General features: G+C 40.6%; 1 protein-coding gene across 8 annotated transcripts in view; it reads left to right on the top strand.

The window, feature by feature from the left end:
- SNX5 (sorting nexin 5) overlaps positions 1-18,358 on the top strand; it is a 27,190-nt gene extending 8,832 nt beyond the window's left edge. For 2 of the 8 annotated variants that reach the window (XM_034947518.2, XM_034947512.4), the window contains exons 2-12: positions 2,987-3,091; positions 5,881-6,002; positions 7,287-7,410; positions 8,402-8,497; positions 9,607-9,712; positions 9,796-9,871; positions 10,895-10,934; positions 11,022-11,108; positions 12,353-12,512; positions 16,783-16,868; positions 17,551-18,358. In XM_034947518.2, coding sequence (XP_034803409.1) covers positions 5,929-6,002; positions 7,287-7,410; positions 8,402-8,497; positions 9,607-9,712; positions 9,796-9,871; positions 10,895-10,934; positions 11,022-11,108; positions 12,353-12,512; positions 16,783-16,868; positions 17,551-17,601 — 900 coding nt within the window. In that variant the 5' untranslated portion in view covers positions 2,987-3,091; positions 5,881-5,928 and the 3' untranslated portion in view covers positions 17,602-18,358. Of the gene's footprint in view, positions 1-2,754; positions 2,892-2,986; positions 3,092-4,529; positions 4,641-5,778; positions 6,003-7,286; positions 7,411-8,401; positions 8,498-9,606; positions 9,713-9,795; positions 9,872-10,894; positions 10,935-11,021; positions 11,109-12,352; positions 12,513-16,782; positions 16,869-17,550 lie in introns of those variants that run through there. The other 6 variants (XM_055104999.2, XM_034947511.4, XM_063600865.1 and 3 more) reach the window with 6 other exon arrangements.

Here is an 18,358-nt window from a genome sequence, read left to right as displayed (position 1 = left end):
TGTAAACGGCCACTGTAAGCATTGTAACATCTGTGGCCTAAGTCAGAGACTCAAGTGTTGGCCAGCAGGGCTAAGGAGTACTCTGAGCCCTTCAAGCTTAGGGGGGATGGAGGCAGAGGCAAGTGAGAGGGGAAGAGTGGAGCCTGGCAATTATTTAGCAAGTTCTGTAGCACTGTGGAGTGGGTTTGTTGACTAAGCAGAAGGAATGCTGAACTTTTGGTCACACTTGATGCTTCCCGAGTGAGAGTACAAATGCTGACTTAGAAGCTCTAGTCATTTCACAAGTTTCTACCCATGTTTGTCTCATCTGGAGGGTTATATGCTATAATATGAGAAAGTTCATTTAACTTGCGCCTGGGGGACATTGAGTTAATGATGGCCTGGATGCTGAGGGATTTTGCCAATACTCTCTTTTAGACAGTTCTTTAAGGCCCACATACAACATTGCATTATTTGCTTATTTGGTGGTTAGGACTGTCATGTCAAGTGATTGGAGTTTTGCTTGAATCCCTTCCTAGGGCGAAATGTCTGGGCAAAAATGGCTGCTAGTGAACCTCGGATGTTTGATATGCTGTGGTTGCAGTCACTCATAACCTAGTGGTTTTCTTCTTTTTGTCTTCATCACATTCTGAAACAAAAAATATGTTTCTATACTAACCAGAAAGGAAGACAGGTATAGTCGGGGGTATTACCTCTACATGGGGAAAGGGACGAAAAGAGAAGATAATTATTCAGAGGAACGAAAAGCAGCTAAAGCAGCTGGTAGCATCCATTGTAGCTTTAACTGTGGTGCACAAATGAGCTCCATTTACTTGATTACATCCCCCTTGGGTCCTCCTATTCGAATTCCAAGGGTATCCCATGTGGAGTTCACAGGCTCACTGAGTTTGCTGGGCTTGTGAGCGAAAATGGAACTGTCAGCATATTCATTTGAGCAGTGCTAGAAGTCAGGGTTTGTGACTTTAGGAAATGGAATCTTAGGAAATGTGGCAGTTTTTGAGCTCTGGGAAAGGCACCTTAGACCTGTCCTGTGAGCTGTCCTATGTCTCCTCCAGAGACCATGGCTACTTCTTACGCCTGGCTCTGTTTATTCCTGTTCTTGGGCCTGCCTGACCTTGACAGATAAGCCTAAGATCAGTAGAGTCGTTGGTATAGCCTCTGCAATCACATGTCAGTTAATGATTTGAGGTATTTTTAAAGGCTGTATTTGCCAGTGTTAACTTAGCAGAAGGAAGGAAGCTCTTATCAGAAAATACGCCAAAGCTGGAGTCAGTCATGATCAAATGAAGTCACAGACCTTGAAGCTTTATCTTTGTTTGCAGAGATCTCACAAATGGACATGTGAAAATTAAGCCAGACAAGCAGATATTTCATAGGAGTTACCAAGAATTCATGTGGAAGAAAAATACTTAGGTTGAGATGTGAGGACTCAAAAGTATCTGTTTTGATCTTACTAATAGTTGATGTTAAAATCAACTTCTGGTGACTACTTGAGCTTAATTTTTTGGAGGAAAGCCATTGTAATAGGCTCCCTCTGGCTTTCAGAATTATAAATATACAGTGCTTAAGGAAAAAGGGAGTACTTGAAACTTAGGTAATCCATATGCTTTTAGTGAATATATTTAGTCTTTTTATAGCTGATTGACCAGATTTTCAAGTTTTAGAGGTTAAGTACATAAGTTTTTAGTCTTGAACTTTTTATTTTGAAGAAAGGGACCCAAAGGGAAATTTGGAGTGAAATACCTCATCTTCTTAATTGTAATCTTCACTTGGCATTCCGTGCTTTGGGTAATCCAGTGTTATGACAACTTTACTTTAGCACTCCTTACAGTAAAAGGAATGGGGCAATGAGATGCTTACTCTATGAGTTCCTCGTGCCTTGTGTGTCAGGTTTTCAGATTGACCACCACCTTGTCTGCTTTAATGTACCTTTATTTAAGTCACTTTTCCCTAATAGCCCAGTTCCTGTTAGTGCTGCCACTGTTCTCTCCTCTCTTTTTTTTTTTTTTTTGACGGGCAGAAATGGAGTTAGGTAGTTTTTTTCCTCTCAATTTCCAGCTCAGAAAATCAGTTAATTGAGTATTCAGAGTGATGCTCACACTTGTTGCTCATGTGTAACCACAGTGGGATTGTGCTAATTAAGTAAGGCCTTGGTTGGTTTTTCTAATTCACCCCTCCTGTCTAGATTCCTTGGCTATTTGAAACAGTCCCAGGTTTACTCTGAACTCTCCATCCAGGATCCTATTCCACATGACTGTTCTCTGTGCCATCTCCCCAGGTTTTCCTTTCAGATATTTGTGTGGCCTGGTTAATGCCTCTTGAATGTTCATTGTACTTTGGCATTTATGTAAGAATTCAAGATTTTCTTCTATTTAGTTCAGGCCTTAGTGTACAGTCAGGTATTTGGCCAAATGTATTGTACATGACATTATTGTAGCTGTTGTTTACATTACAGGAATACTTCGGATATACCAATGCATGTGAAGAGTGGGTTTCCCCTCAGTTTCAGATAAACTTAGAAATGTCTCAACTGACATTTCTTTTTCTTTTTTTTAATTTTTAATTCTTTTTTTTTTTTTTTTTTTTTTTGAGACAGAGTTTCGCTTTGTCGCCCAGGCTAGAGTGCAGTGGTGTGATCTCAGCTCACTGCAAGCTCCGCCTCCCGTGTTCAGGCCATTCTCCTGCCTCAGCCTCCCAAGTAGCTGGGACTACAGGTGCCCGCCACCACGCTCAGCTAATTTTTTGTATTTGTAGTAGAGACGGGGTTTCACCATGTTAGCCAGGATGGTCTCCATCTCCTGACCCTGTGAACCACCCGCCTTGGCCTCCCAAAGTGCTGGGATTACAGGGGTGAGCCGCCGCGCCCGGCTCAACTGACATTTCTAAATGATGTATGTATAAACTGCTTTTTAGTAACTACTCATTTTTGGAATAATTTTTTAGGGCCAAATGAGTTTGAAACTAATACGCAAAAAATGTATTTCAGCTGAGATCTGTATCTGTGGACCTGAATGTTGATCCCTCGCTTCAGATTGACATACCTGATGCGCTCAGTGAGAGAGACAAAGTCAAATTTACAGTGCACACAAAGGTAAGTAACATGCAGTGGTAATACATACAGTGCTAGGTTGCAGCCTTGTTATTCACAGTGGATGTGAGAAGAGATTTCCTGAGCTTGAAACAGTTGCTATTCGTAGGGTAGCACTATTAAGTGAGAACCTCCCTAATCTATCTCACAGTAAGCATCAGGTGAGTGCCATTGTGGCAGCAGCAGCATTCTGCTGTGGCAGAGCCCTGGGCTGTGGGCATTGTTTTTTTGTTTTTTTGTTTTTTTTTTGGAGACAGTCTCATTGTGTTGCCCAGGCTGGAATGAAGTGGCACCATCTTGGCTCACTGCAGCCCCTGCCTCCCGGGTTCAAGCAATTCTCATGCCTCAGCCACCAGAGTAGCTGGGATTACAGGCCTGAGCCACCACACCCGGCTCAAACTCCTGACCTCAGGTGATGCACGTGCCTCAGCTTCCCAAAGTGCTGGGATTCAAGGCGTGAGCCAGAGCCACCACACCGGGCCCCAGCTTTGTTTTTAATTTGCATCCAAGGGAAGTTTGTCTCTGTAGCTTGCTTTTTTTCAGCATTTACTAAATTGGGAAAGACCTTGTGGTTTTTTCTTAACGCCTGGGCGGCTTGAATAGCACACTTCAGTTATTCCGGAGGTAGTGTAAAAAGACTGGTGACATAATTCTCTGCCTGAGCTTACCAGATCAAAGGAGGTAAAATCAGCATTCACTGGAATGAAAAGGAAGGAAGCCAGGGACAATTTTTAGAACCATAGTAAGTTACAGCTAAGAGGTTTTTTTTAAATTTATTTTTCTTTTTTGTCATAAGTTGGGGGTGGGGGGTAAATTCAGACTTACAAAAATAGAATTTGGGGCTGGGTTGGGTGGCTCACACCTGTAATCCTAGCACTTCGGGAGGACAAGATGGGCAGATCGCTTGAGCCTGGGCAACATGGCAAAAACTTGTCTCTTCCAAAAATATAAAAATTAGCCGGATGTGGTAGCGCACACCTGTAGTTCCAGCTACTCAGGAGGCTGAGGTGGGAGGATGGCTTAAGAGCCTGGAAGGCAGAGGTTGCAGTGAGCCAAGAAGCCAAGATCATTCCACTGCACTCCAGCCTGGGTGACAGCCAGACCCTGTCCCAAAAATGTATATAAACAAAAAAAAGTACACAGAAACAAAAAAATAGAATTAGGGTTGTGGCTTACTTCTTAGAACTGAACTTCTACCAGTAGATTCTGATGGGGTATTCATTACAAGCTTCAGAAAGGTGGAGTTTGGGGAGAAATCCTTAGAGTTCAGGTTGAATCTTAGCTATGACTTTCATGACAGGAGATCATGTATAATTGCTTTGTTCTTTACTGGATCATATTATGATGTATTATGCAGAATTTTCCCACTATGTAGCCTAGGAAACCCAGATCACTTATCTAAAAGTCGTGGTTACCAGTTAACTTCTTTCTTTCTTTACAGACCACACTGCCCACGTTTCAGAGCCCAGAGTTTTCTGTTACAAGGCAACATGAAGACTTTGTGTGGCTACATGACACTCTTATTGAAACAACAGACTATGCTGGGCTTATTGTGAGTCTTTTAGAAAATCAAATAAGCTAGTTCTTTCTGCCTTGCTATGCATTAGTTTAAAAGAGACATATCCACTTTTTTTAATGGATTGTGAAAAGTTAGATTTCATCTACCTACTGGAGTATTTGCTGACTGTCAAGTGGAAAGTATGTGAAGGAATAGTGTTACAGCTTTGAGGTGGGGCATACAGGCTTACATTATTTACATTGTAAAGGGGTGTGAACAGTGTAATGACTTTAGTCTTACCTACCTTTAGGTTTGGTTTTTCTCTGGTATGTTTTTTCCTATGTCAGTAGAATTGATTTCTAGGAAACATTGCTACTGGTAATAGTTTGTGATAAGATTTCTCAAAAGCTGCTGAAGGAGGCCATGCCTGTAATCCTAGCACTTTGGGAGGCCAAGGTGGGTGAATCACCTGAGCTCAGAATTTTAAGACGTGCCTGGGCAACATGATGAGACCCTGTCTCTACTAAAAATACAAAAAATTTGCTGGGCGTGGTGGTGCGTACCTGTAGTCCCAGCCACTGGGGAGGCTGAGGCATGAGACTCGCTTGAACTTGAGAGGCAGAGGTTGCAGTAAGCCGAGGCCATGCCACGTCACTCCAACCTGGGTGACAGAGCGAGACTCTTTCTCCCAAAAACAAAAAAAGTGCTCAAGGAGGCAGTTTTCAGCCCTTGATTGTTATTTCTTGGCGGCAGGAACAGACTTAACTGATTTTAAAGGAGATTTCCACGCGTTTTGTCCTGCCAGGCAGACTGAAGAAGCTCTCCAAATGATGATTTCTTAATCATTAAACAAAATTAGTACCGAAGCTTATATTTAGATATGTCTTTCATTCAAAATTAGAGTCCTTGATTATCCTTTGGGATTAGGAAAAAATTCCTTTGGAATACTGAACACTTTATAATCTTGATGGCTCACCGTTGGTGCTTAGCATTCGTTGTACTAGTTTTAGGCGAACACTGAAGCAGTATAGACACTGTTGTGCTCTGAACAATGTCTATAATGGATAAACTGAACAAATGATTGCCATCAAAGTGAATATGCAACTCTCAGGAAGACACCTCATTTTAAATGTCCAGAAGAGTTAAGGAAGGTTAAGAAAAAACAGGAGTTGACTTTTAAATAGCCCCACAGGAGTGGAGTGGTTGTCTCCTGTGGACCAGCAAGAGTAGAGGCACCAACTAGAAAACATCGCTGCTGGGACAAGAGGCTCATGAGTTCCTGCCTCTGCTGCAGATTCCACCTGCTCCTACGAAGCCCGACTTTGATGGTCCTCGAGAGAAGATGCAGAAACTGGGAGAAGGTGAAGGGTCTATGACCAAAGAAGAATTTGCCAAGATGAAACAAGAACTGGAAGCGTAAGTGGATTTTCCTGGTGGGCTCTGTCTTTTGAGAAGTAGAAAAGTGGTGCTGTGTACAAAAATAAGTAGAAGAACCTGACTTAATTTTGTTTTAAGTGCAGCTGTTTAATTAGGTCCCTAGCGTCGTTTTCTAAAACTAGTAATACATCTTGCATAGTGTGGGACATGGTCTTCGTACTTCACACATTGATTCATTGGAGGCCATTGACACTAATACCCGATAGAGTAGTTGTCTTTTCCCATATGTAGGGCATACTTATTAAGGATGCTGGTCTGGCACAGTGAGGAAATAAACTTTTGTGCCTTTATAAATTGCTCATAATGTACAAAGCTTTTCTTTCGGAAGCTTGGTTACTAGACGTTGAGAAGAAACTAGAGAGTTGGGGGTTTCGTCATGTTGCCCAGGCTGGTCTCGAACTCCTGAGTTCAAGTAATCAGCTTGCCTTTGCCTCCCATAGTGCTGAGATTATAGTGAGCCGCCCCTGGGCCAGGCCAAATAGTGCTGTTATAGAGTAGCATTCTCAGTAACCATCACATAGATAATTTGAAAGAGGAAGTCCAGGTCTACAGGCAGCAAGTGTATTTTAATCTGGTTGTCATTTAATTTTTTCAAACAAAAATAGATTTTTGGAAAGTTTCTTATGAATCCATCCTTGCATTTCCTCATCTTAGCTGAAAAGTACTCATTCCTCCCCTCTTCAACCATCAGCTCCCCCTCTCCAAACCCCTGTGTCATCTAGGGCAGCACTCAAACCTCCAGGCCCTGAAAGCATTTAGCACACACTTGAGTGGCTCTCGGGACCAGCTCTGGGGAATGAGGCACTGAACACAACAGATCCAAGTTTCTACCGTTAGGAATTTTAAGGTGACTTTTAATGTCTAGGTTGAGATAAAGCTGCTTTGTAATTTTTGTTAACTTTTAGCTTCATTAGACTCATGCTGTATACTCAGGCTGCAGTTAAAGGGTTCTCATTGCTTTAAAGAAACAAATGTTCTGTGGCTACTAAGTAACAGTTAATTGCATGTAGATTTAGGAGCTCATGGACTTGACCCATCAAATCCAATTACAACATTGCTTTCCTCCATAGTCTTATTCCACAGATTCAAAAATGGCAACTGCCTTATTATCTAACTAGACACCAGTTTATACTGAAATACTGTTTGGTCCAGTTGCAGTGTTTTATGTGGTGGCATGAGCAGGGCCATAGAATTAATCAGGAGTGGTATTGGTCAGGTAGTTGAGCTGTGTCAACTGAATGCCATGTGCGCATCTCTTTTCAGTGAGTATCTCGCTGTGTTTAAGAAGACTGTGTCCTCCCATGAAGTCTTTCTTCAGCGGCTTTCTTCTCACCCTGTTCTCAGTAAAGATCGCAACTTTCATGTTTTCCTGGAATATGATCAGGATGTAAGGCATTTTTATTCCATTTTGATAATCCACTTCAAATGTTTATACTTTCAAAATGTACTTGATAGTTTCTACTGCTTTAAAGTTTTGAATTTCTTACACAATGGAAACCTTTTTAGATGCTGCTTTTCCTTCATTGTAAGTCATTTTTTGTAAAACTCTGCTTAAAGAAAATTTTGACTTCTTTCCCCTTCCAAAACCTAGGTTTCTTTTTAAGAAATTAACAGTCCCAAACATCCCTTAGTTAATTTCTTAACAATTCCAAACTTAACTAAGTTCATTTTAAGGAAATTAAAATTTGTGTAATTTATTTTCTTCCCACCTACGCTTTTTGTTGAATTATGACTTTTTTCTTTTCTTTTTTGAGGCAGAATCTCGCTCTGTCACCCAGGCTGGAGTGCGGTGGCGCGATCTCGGCTCACTGCAAGCTCCACCTTCTGGGTTCACGCCATTCTCCTGCCTCAGCCTCCCGAGTAGCTAGGATTACAGGTGCCCACCACCACACCCGGCTTTTTTTTTGTATTTTTAGTAGAGATGGGGTTTCACCGCGTTAGCCAAGATGGTCTCGATCTCCTGACCTCGTGATCCGCCTGCCTTGGCCTCCCAAAGTGCTGGGATTACAGGCGTGAGCCACTGCGCCCGGCCGCGAATTATGACTTTTATGCTATTTTTCTTTTTAACATGTTTTGGTTTTTGCTACTTAATATGGATAGAAGAGAACAGTAATTTTCCCAAGGATTTCAGAGCCACTAAGACTTAGCTTCTAGTCAGTCTTTCAAAATCTCTCAAGCCTTTTAGAATGAGATGACCTACCTATGTTTGGGTTTAGCCATTAGGTGTTTTAAGCTTGGAGGTTAAGGCAGAATTAAAGATACTTTATGCATTTGCCTGTACTGATAAAGAGGATTACTTAAAATGTTACTCAGAACTTCTTTAAGAGAATCTAGAAAAATCCATACCATATAAACTCTTTGGAATTTTCTCCTTTTAGCTAAGTGTTAGGCGGAAAAATACTAAAGAGATGTTTGGTGGCTTCTTCAAAAGTGTGGTGAAAAGTGCTGATGAAGTCCTTTTTACTGGAGTTAAGGTAAGTGACCTTTGACTGTTGGAGAAAATTTTTTACTTCATCGGGAATAGGTGACCTTTTGTTTCTTTGAAAGAGATACTTGTGAAACAAATGGTTAACTTTTAAGACATGTAAGTTTTCTTCAGATTTTGGTAATTTTCATCTACTTGTTCAATTTTCACTTATTTCCCAAAGCACCTTGTTCTGTCCCAGGAGAAGCAACTTGAACCTTTCCACACTTGGCTTCATTTTCTCCTTTTCTGTAAGGAGGGAGATTACTCAGTTAATTTCTAAAATAAAGTACAAGATCAGTATTTTATCCCACTCTCAGAACTACACTGTCCAGTTTGGTCACCAACTACAGGTGATAGAGAAGCACTTGACATGCAACCTAGCTGGCACAACTAAGGAACCAAACTTTAGATTTTATTTACATACTGGATTTCAAGGCGTTAGCACAAAGATAAGAATACAAAATAACGTTTCCGTTACCGTTAGAGGTATGATTTACTTTCCTACTTCTCGGGCCTTCTCATTTCTTTGTAACTGAGTTACCCTTACAATTACTGTCTGGTATCTGGCTTTGCCACTCCAGGGAGCCCAGAATACAGGTGCTAAGTAGAGAGGGCATCATCAGAAATTAGGAAACTCGGACTTGGTCCGGTTTAAGGTGTATGGGACTGTCCTGTATCCATGCATTATGGGATATTTGGCATTGGCATCCTTGGCCAATGCTTACCAGATACCAGGATTTCCTCCCAGTCTGAAACCAATCAAGAGAAAAAAAAACCTCATTCACACACAGATAGGTATCCAAGGCTAAGTGGCCATGTTCCACCTGGTAGAACCATTGTACTAGTGTAAAATTGCTGGGTCTTAGGGTGCCAGTTTTACTGGTGGTTAAGTGATTCTTCTGTAGACATTTTCTGCCAGCCCTTGATTTTTCCCAGCCTTGGTTAAGAAATAGTATCGTAAATTTGTAATTCCCTGATCTGTAGAGGTTAAACTTTACTCACGTTTATATGCCATGTTCTAAGCAATATATTTTTATATTGATAAATATAAAAGGCTGCAGGGATAGTATATTTTCACATTCATGAAATGTCTGGTTCTTTTTTTCTTCCTTCTAGGAGGTAGATGACTTCTTTGAGCAAGAGAAGAACTTCCTTATTAACTATTACAATAGGATCAAAGATTCTTGTGTGAAAGCTGACAAAATGACCAGATCTCATAAAAGTAAATATCATTTACCGCTAGTCAGAGCTTTGCTGATGAGCCTGGCTGTGTTTGGATAAAAAGACTTGTCCTTGTTTCTGCAGATGTTGCCGATGACTATATCCACACCGCAGCCTGCTTACATAGCCTGGCTTTAGAAGAGCCCACAGTCATCAAAAAGTAAGTGTTTTTGGAAAAGCATTTCCCCTAACCCAATTGAAGAGTGCTGAGTGGTGTAATTAAAAGCATAAATGAGTAGTGACTACATGGTCCTGCTCTGGAGTTACAAGCTCAGTAAGACAAGTCTCTAGCACTCATCTTACATGTTCTCTGGACATAAGACACTTGTAAGACAATTGTAGGGGACTTGGGCTCTTCTATATGTAAACAAATACAGTAAATGTTGTCAAAGCAATAGTTTCTGTCACACTTAAAAGCCTGTTTTCTTTAGTTTTGGAGTTTGTAAGAGTTTATCTTGCATCTTCCCCTGACAATTGGTGCTTGCAATTTTGCCTGGTAATGCCCTAGACCTTCTTTTTTTTTGGCCCGTGATGCAGCCCCAGGAGATCCTGAGAACATGTGCCCCTGCCCTGGACCTTGAAGAGATTTGGTTATAGTGGTCATGAGAATAATGACCCCAGTCTGACACACAGCTGTTTTGATGTACAATTTTCTGAAATTACCTTCATTCATTAATTAAAAACCCTTCCATTTTCACTCTGCACTTACGTATGTGTTTCAGTTTCTCCATCCTGGGCATTTCTGGTGTAAGACAATATTTTACTTAACATCCAGGCTTGGCAAAACAGGTGATACTACTTCTGACTCGAAATTGAAAGGCTAATGGCAGAACCATGACGAATTAAATAGCATATTTACTGCTTTGTGATGCCCATAGCAGAGCTCATTAGAACCCGACCTTGGTTAACACAGCATTGGCATTTAATAAGAATATTTGGGTGCATGGCAGGATGACCGAAGGGTCACCAAGAGGCTGAGTGTGGTGCTGTACATGTGTGTAATTTTGTGACCATTTTCTCTACTATTTGGGGTCAGTTGAAGTGAGAGCACTACTTTTAAATTAATGCTAAAGTACCAAAGGCTAGGACTCCTGAGTTGACCCATTCCTGTCTTGCACACTGGTAAGATCATGTTTTATAGATGATTTAAGACCTTAAACCAAAATTATATGTACATTTCCAGGTACCTATTGAAGGTTGCTGAGCTATTTGAAAAACTAAGGGTAAGGATTTCTGTGTTGGTCTTCATAATATATATTTTATAATCTATAGCTTTCTGCCTTGATGGTGACCTTTCCTTTTCTATATAGAAAGTAGAGGGTCGAGTTTCATCAGATGAAGATTTGAAGCTAACAGAGCTCCTCCGATACTACATGCTCAACATTGAAGCTGCTAAGGTAGGAAGAGAGTTGCTCAGCTTCTCAGAGCAGTGCAGGACCAGAAGTCTGTTTAAAAAGTTTCTTTATACAAAGGAGCAGAATAAGAATTTATCAGACTTGTTTTTATAAATGACATGCCTTTCTGGCATTGTATCCATAAAGCTTGTGTATCTGACAGCACTGTATGGGTTGTGTGAAGTAGACAGGTAATAGTTTGGGGGATTACAGGTCATTGATGTGGGACATAACATGCAGAAAGGGCTGTTTCTGGGGCAAAGAAGATTTGGGAGTTTTTATTGAATTGCAAGTATCCCTGCAGCCTTTGAGCCGTAAAGCATTATATGTATATGTGGACAAAATGGTAAGCAGAATAACCTTTGGGAATGAAACATGCTTTGTCTGCATTGCCCTGAACAAATATGTTTTAATTTTATGTGAAATGTATTAAATCAGGCAAAATAAAATTAGATAGGATTGTATGCCCTCTAAGGCTGAAATGTCATCAGAAAGTAAAAGAGTAAAAAAAAATTTTCCCCCCATCATGCAATTTTATTTTAGTTAATTTGCCCTTTGGCATGTTTTCTGAATCTTGGGAGTTTTTAAAAACATACTTTTTTAATATCCTATTTTCTACTTTCATGGAATTAAGAGCTCACTTACGATTATTTGAGTATATACAAAAATAGGCCTAGTAGTTTCACCCATCAGTTATTATTTCACCTAGTTTTAAATGTGTAATCTATACATCATAATTGCTCATTTCAGATACTAAAGTAACTTCTACTCTGTTGTAAGATTGCAAAGAATCTTTATATCTGACTAAGTGGATCTCCAAGGTAGATTACCAGAAGCAGGATTTGCAGGGTAGGGTTATGTTTCTTACTACTTCATTGCCCAGTTGTATTTGAGCAGCGCTCAACTTGACTTACCCAGCAGTGACTGTATATTTCAAGTTATCTCTGATACACAATATTTAATTTTTAAAGTTAACTTTATTTACTGAATTACTGGAAAAAAAAGTCCTTCTGTTTTCACTCTTGAGTAATCACTTGATTCATATAAGGAATTCTAAAAAAAGCTCTCAACAAAGCTATCAGCATTGCTCATCCCTGCTGAAGCTGGAGATTTAAAAATACTCTGGGAGAGGGAAGGTGTAGAGGTAGATTATTGCCACTAACATCTCAGGTGGTACATTGGCACTTGGGCTATTTTTTAGACTGATCTAGATGCTTAGTATGTATACCTGTTAATTTTTTTCCCAGGATCTCTTATACAGACGCACCAAAGCCCTCATTGACTATGAGAACTCAAACAAAGCTCTGGATAAGGCCCGGTTAAAGAGCAAAGACGTCAAGTTGGCTGAGGCACACCAGCAGGAGTGCTGCCAGAAATTTGAACAACTTTCCGAATCTGCAAAAGAAGGTTGAGCAGGACATTCTTCTTTCTGTACTGTAATTTGAAAATAATTTCAAACTTAGAAAAGTTCCCCATGTATCCTTCACCCAGTGTCAGCACTTCACCCCTCTGCCTTATCACTTGCACATGCACAGTCACCCTCATGGCTTTGCGTGCTTGCAAACATTACACACCTGGTTTTTCTGTACCATTGGAGATTAAGTTGCATATGTCATGCTCCTTTTAGCCCTAAAAACGTTGTGGTTTATTTCCTAAGACTGAAGACATTCTCTTGTATGGTTACAGTATGGTTGTTTGCTCTGATAAACTTAACTTTGGGACTACAGTCTGCTCTCTGTATTCTCATGTTTGTCTTGATGTCCTCTACAAGATCCAGTCTAGGATTGCATCTGGTTGTCTTAGCTATTAGTCTCCTTTACTCTGGAATAGTTCTTAGTTTTTAACAGTATCGGTCTTTTTAGAGAATCTCTTTACAAATCCTGTATTTCTGACTTTTGGTAGGTTTCCTCATGTTTAGATCTGGTTATGGGCTCCCGGCAGAATAGAAGTAATATGCCCTTATTGGGGTGTCACTTCTGATTGGACAGTGTATCTCTCCTTCATTCGTGGTGGTAATTTTGATTACTCAATTAGATAGTATCCAAATCCAATTTCTCCACTGTGTAGTTACTATTTTAACCCCCATCAATCTGTGGTGAGGCAATTTAAGACCATGCAAATACCTTGGTCTTCATCAAACTTCCTCCCTAGGTTTAGCATGTATTAATGATTCTTGCCTAAACCAGCTGTTACTCTGATGATTGCAGAAAGACGATTTCCCTCATCTCTAGCTCTAGCTTTCCTACCCAAGTTGGCACTTGTCATCCTACTACAAAAAAGCCTTCCCTTTTCTCAGAAATTTCCTTTATCTTCATTAGAGTCATGGACTCCCAGTTTTTAAAATGGTTTAGAATTCATTATTGTATTACCAAGTTATTTTTGATGCCTGTCCAGACTTTGCCAATAGGAGCACTTTTAAGCTGGCATGTGGTTGTAACACCCTAACCCGTCTTTTTTAGAGTGATAGGCCATGCTAATCTTACTCTCTACTCCAGCCTTGAAACTGTCCATTTCTTCAAGGAGCCAGGGTTCTTTTTCTTTGGGAACAGTTACCAGCATCTGAGTATGCTCATCGTTTCGGGATATCTCTACTTCTGTGCCCTTCAGTGGACTGAGCTAGGAAATGTATGTGTGTGTGCACATGCATGCCGTTGCACACACATGCAGGTTTCAGGGATCACAAGTCCGGTCCATGTCCACATCCATAGGGTTCTTTCTTGCCTTATCCATTTCACCTCTTAGAGCAGAGGACTTTCACCATTTCTATTGAACATGAGTATAATATATAGTCCTTACCTAAGAGGATTCTGTGGATCTTCTCTGGGGTTCTCAGGGGCCATGGAACATTCAGAGCAAATGTTGGAATGGATTGCCCAGAATGTGAGTAGTTGTAGTGGGGCACTGTTGGACTCAATCCCAACCCCCTGACGCATGTTTCCATGAAAAATTCGTATCTTACTTAGTTTTTTCCTAACTTTCTTGTTTCCCAGTGGTAGGGTAATCTAGACATAGGGAAATGATGTGTTCATCAACATGTTTGAAGCTACCTGGGGGAAACCTAGACTTTATAGATTTCTAATCATTTGTCTGTCTATTCAGGATTATAATACAATGCCTTAACTGTAAGGCACAAAGGCACAGAGCTTCCTGGCAAATGTCATGTAGACAGGCTCTGAGGCTGTCTTGGGTTCTTCCAAAGTAACCTTCATGCTACCCTGTTTCTGAAACAATTACAGCTTTTTTTTTTTTTTAAAACTAAAATTTTCAAGGAAACGTACACACTTCAAAACTACTGAGTTGAAATCTTATGGGCCAGTTTCATGGCTCTGGAAATTTTAGAGGAGATTGAAGAAAAAACATAAAACTTTAAAAAATGATGCCAATTCAGGTCTACCTTTACTGCCTAAAGTTTTCGCCCACATTGATTATATCCTATATTCAAAATGCAAGATAGGTACACTATCTAAAAATACAGTATTCTGTGGAATGCTGAGATTGGTGGGTCTTAACCTGTTTGCCTTTGGTATAAGTGCTTTCTGAGACTTGCAGCTGAGCTGACGACTAGAGTTGAGTCAGTGGGTAAGGGCTGGTTTCACAGGAGGTGAATAGTTAAGTGTATGGAGCCCTGGTACTGCGTGTAGGTCCAGAGGAAGGCAGGGAGCTTATCTTCACCCAGGATATCCAAGGGACTGATAAACATCACCTTGTAGTGCAAGCACTATAGACTTGACATATCACTATGAAATTTGTGACTTTTTAACTTGGATGTGGCTGCTTGTATTGTAGTTCTTTTGCACAGCACTGTAGAGACAGGAAGGAGGGTGAGTCTGCTCTGACCACTTGAGCACCAGCAGAAGGTTGGGTGATGGTCAAAGTTTTACTCAAGTAAAACTGCAAGACAGAACTTGATGTCACAAATTCAATGAAGGAATTAGGGCGGACATGCATATTCTTGGTTTGTTCCAATTTCCAATGGGTCATTAATGCCGAATTCTGATGGCAATAGGAGTAGATGAAATGAAAAAGGGCTGGGTGCAGTGGCTCACGCCTGTAATCCCAGCACTTTGGGAGGCTGAGGCGGGCGGATCACGAGGTCAGGAGATCGAGACCATCCTGGCTAACACGGGGAAACCCCGTCTCTACTAAAAATACAAAAAATTAGCCGGGTATGGTGGCGGGCGCCTGTAGTCCCAGCTACTCGGGAGGCTGAGGCAGGAGAATGGCGTGAACCCAGGAGTCAGAGCTTGCAGTGAGCCGAGATCCCGCCACTGCACTCCAGCCTGGGCAACAGAGCAAGATTCCGTCTCAAGAAAAAAAAAGAAAAAGGAGTAGATGAAAAGGAAGCATGCCCTAAAGATCATCAAGTAAACCTGTCTTGAATACGTGTAGCAGTTTTTCACTGTTTTGGATTTTAAAATGTTTTAAGTTTTATTTTTAATCGGCAAGTCATTGTATTGCATTTGTGGAATACAGTGTGATGCTTTGCAGGTACATAATGTGAAATTATTAGATCAAGCTAATTAACATCTTTCATTTTTCTCAGTGGTAATACATTTGAAATTTGCTGTTTCAATATATATTATTGACTGTAGTCACCCTGTTGTGCAGTAGATCTCAAAATTTATTCCTTGAGTTTAGCTGCAGCCTTCTACCCATTCTCTTTCCCACCTTCCCCAGCACCCCACCCTCATCCTCTGATAACCATCATTCTGTTCTCTACTTCTAGGAGTTCAACTTAAGATTTTACCTATAAGTGAGATCATATAATATTTGTCTTTCTGTGCCTGGTTTATTTTATTTGGCATAATGTCCTCTAAGATCCATCCACATTGTCCCATATGAGAGAATTTTGTTATTTTTAAAGGCCGGATAGTATAATGTGTCTATACTACGTTGTCTTCATCCACTGATGGATACTTCTCAATTGATTTTGTATTTTGGCTATTGTAAATAATGCTGCAGTGAACATGGAAGTACGGATATCCCATTGAGATACTGATTTCAATTCCTTTTGTTATATTCCCAGAAGTGGGTTTGCTGGATCATATGGTAATTCTATTTTTAGTTTTTTGAGGAACCTCTATACCATTTTCCATGGTGGCTGTGCTAATTTACATTCCCAGCAACGGTGTAGAAGAGTTCACTTTCCTCTGCATTGTTGCTAACACTGATCTTTCATCTATTTGAGAAAATCCATTCTAGCAGGTGTGAGGTAATCTCATTGTGGTTTTAATTTGCATTTCCCTAATGGTTAGTGATGCTGAACGTTGTTGGCATGAACCTGGTATGTCTTCTTTTGAGAAGCATTTTCACAAGCCATTGGTGAAGTATGTGGCTCACCACCACCCATACTCCAGCCCTGTTCCCAGTCACTGGTACCTAGAGGGTGAGAGTGAGGCTGCTCATCACGTGTTCTCCAAGTCATAAGCTGCTGCTCTCCCACTCACGATGCTTGGTGATTCAGTGATGTTTTCCACTTAAAGACAGTGATAGCTGTATCACCACAGTTAATAGATGTCTGATGTGTCCCAGTCACAGAGATAATACAAATGTGAGGAAATAATGCTGGTGCATGAAAGCATTGGAGACCATTTGTAAGAATGCTATTTGGTAGTTAAAGTGAACATGAAAATTGTTTAGTTTTTCTTGGTTTCATAAACATTTTTTCTTCCTGTAGAACTGATAAATTTCAAACGGAAGAGAGTGGCAGCATTTAGAAAGAATCTAATTGAAATGTCTGAACTGGAAATAAAACATGCCAGGGTAAGTGTTTTCTACAAATGAAGCCAACATCTTTTATGGTTTTTTCCAAGTTATTTCCCAGTTTACTAACCCATTGTCATCAGGCAGTTGGGGTGGCCTTGTGGTATTAATCGTCTGTAGTACTTAGTTGATGGGAGCCACTCATTGTTTATTTGTAGTCTTGTTTATAATGTCACCCATGACTAATTTTTAGCAACTTTTTTTTTTAATAGAGATGGGGTTTCACCATTTTGGCCAGGCTGGACTTGAACTCCTGACCTCAGGTGATCCACCTGCCTTGGCCTCCCAAAGTGCTGGGATTACAGGTGTGAGCTAAAAATTTCTAGCAACTTTTATTCAATCTTTCCAAGGCCCTCGCCTTCATGGAACAACGCACTGATAGTGTCTAAGAAGTTACAGTAAGCAGGATCACATTTAGGAGCAAGCAGGTGAGGGCAGAGGTGCTGGAGTGAACGTCAGCTCTTTGGCTGGTAGCCTTACCCACTGAGGGAGACGAGCTGAAACATGAAATGGGGATGCGTGGTACGTTGCAGTTCACCTGGGATTTGATGAAGAGAAGGGCCAGCTTGCTCTGGCTGACTTTAAACCTCCCGTGAAAAGCCGTGTTGGTGTACTTGAGTCATTCCAGGTATATGGCAAGTTTTAATAATTGACTGGTCTGCCTTGACTTTTTTCCCCACAGAACAATGTCTCCCTTTTGCAGAGCTGTATTGACTTGTTCAAGAATAACTGATATGCTTTCACTCAGAAGAAAAGAAATGAATGTGAAAGAAAGCCAAGCATCACTTGCACTTAAATCATTACCACGGAAGATATATTAGCTTCAACTCTAGTTTAAAATTATGTGAATAAATATTTTGATTTCTACAAATCTTAACATTTAACCATGTTGGTTTAAAAATATTATTGCTTGCTACTTGGACATAACTAATTTTTCCTTGTGCATTTAATACCTCTGGGCAGAATCCAAATACTGGGTTCTCCCGTAGTTCGTCTTTAGTTACTAAGAAAGGGTGTAGGACACATTAGCCTTCTGGAAACAAGTAGAAGCCATCACCTGGCCCATGTCCCTACAAACCCATGATTGTCAGGGAGGTGCCAGTTACAGCAGGTGATTCAGCTACTTGAGGTCGGTAACAGACCTTCCATTCCTCACTGAAGGTGGGGTTTGTGTTTTTGTTTTGCCCTGTTACTCCACTGGTAGTCATCTGGTGTTTGTACTATAACAACAGCAAGAAAATCTCATTTATCTTTATATACTCTTTGCACCTCCTTTTTTTAGTCGAGATATAAATATTTGAGGGGAGAGAAATATCTACAGGTATATATGGAAACAAATAATGTGGTCTGCTTTATAAGATGGCCAGATCTACATTAGGAAAAGTATGAGCCCCCTCCCTAATGGCCGCTGGGGGGTGAGGGGGGTGTGTTGTATGTCTTTGGGTGTTTGTTTTTTTATAAAGCATATAATAAAATAATCGTGCTACTAA

Source organism: Pan paniscus, chromosome 21 (genome assembly GCF_029289425.2).
Source record: "Pan paniscus chromosome 21, NHGRI_mPanPan1-v2.0_pri, whole genome shotgun sequence".
NCBI lineage: Eukaryota > Metazoa > Chordata > Mammalia > Primates > Hominidae > Pan > Pan paniscus.
This window is presented reverse-complemented; position numbering and strand designations above follow the sequence as displayed.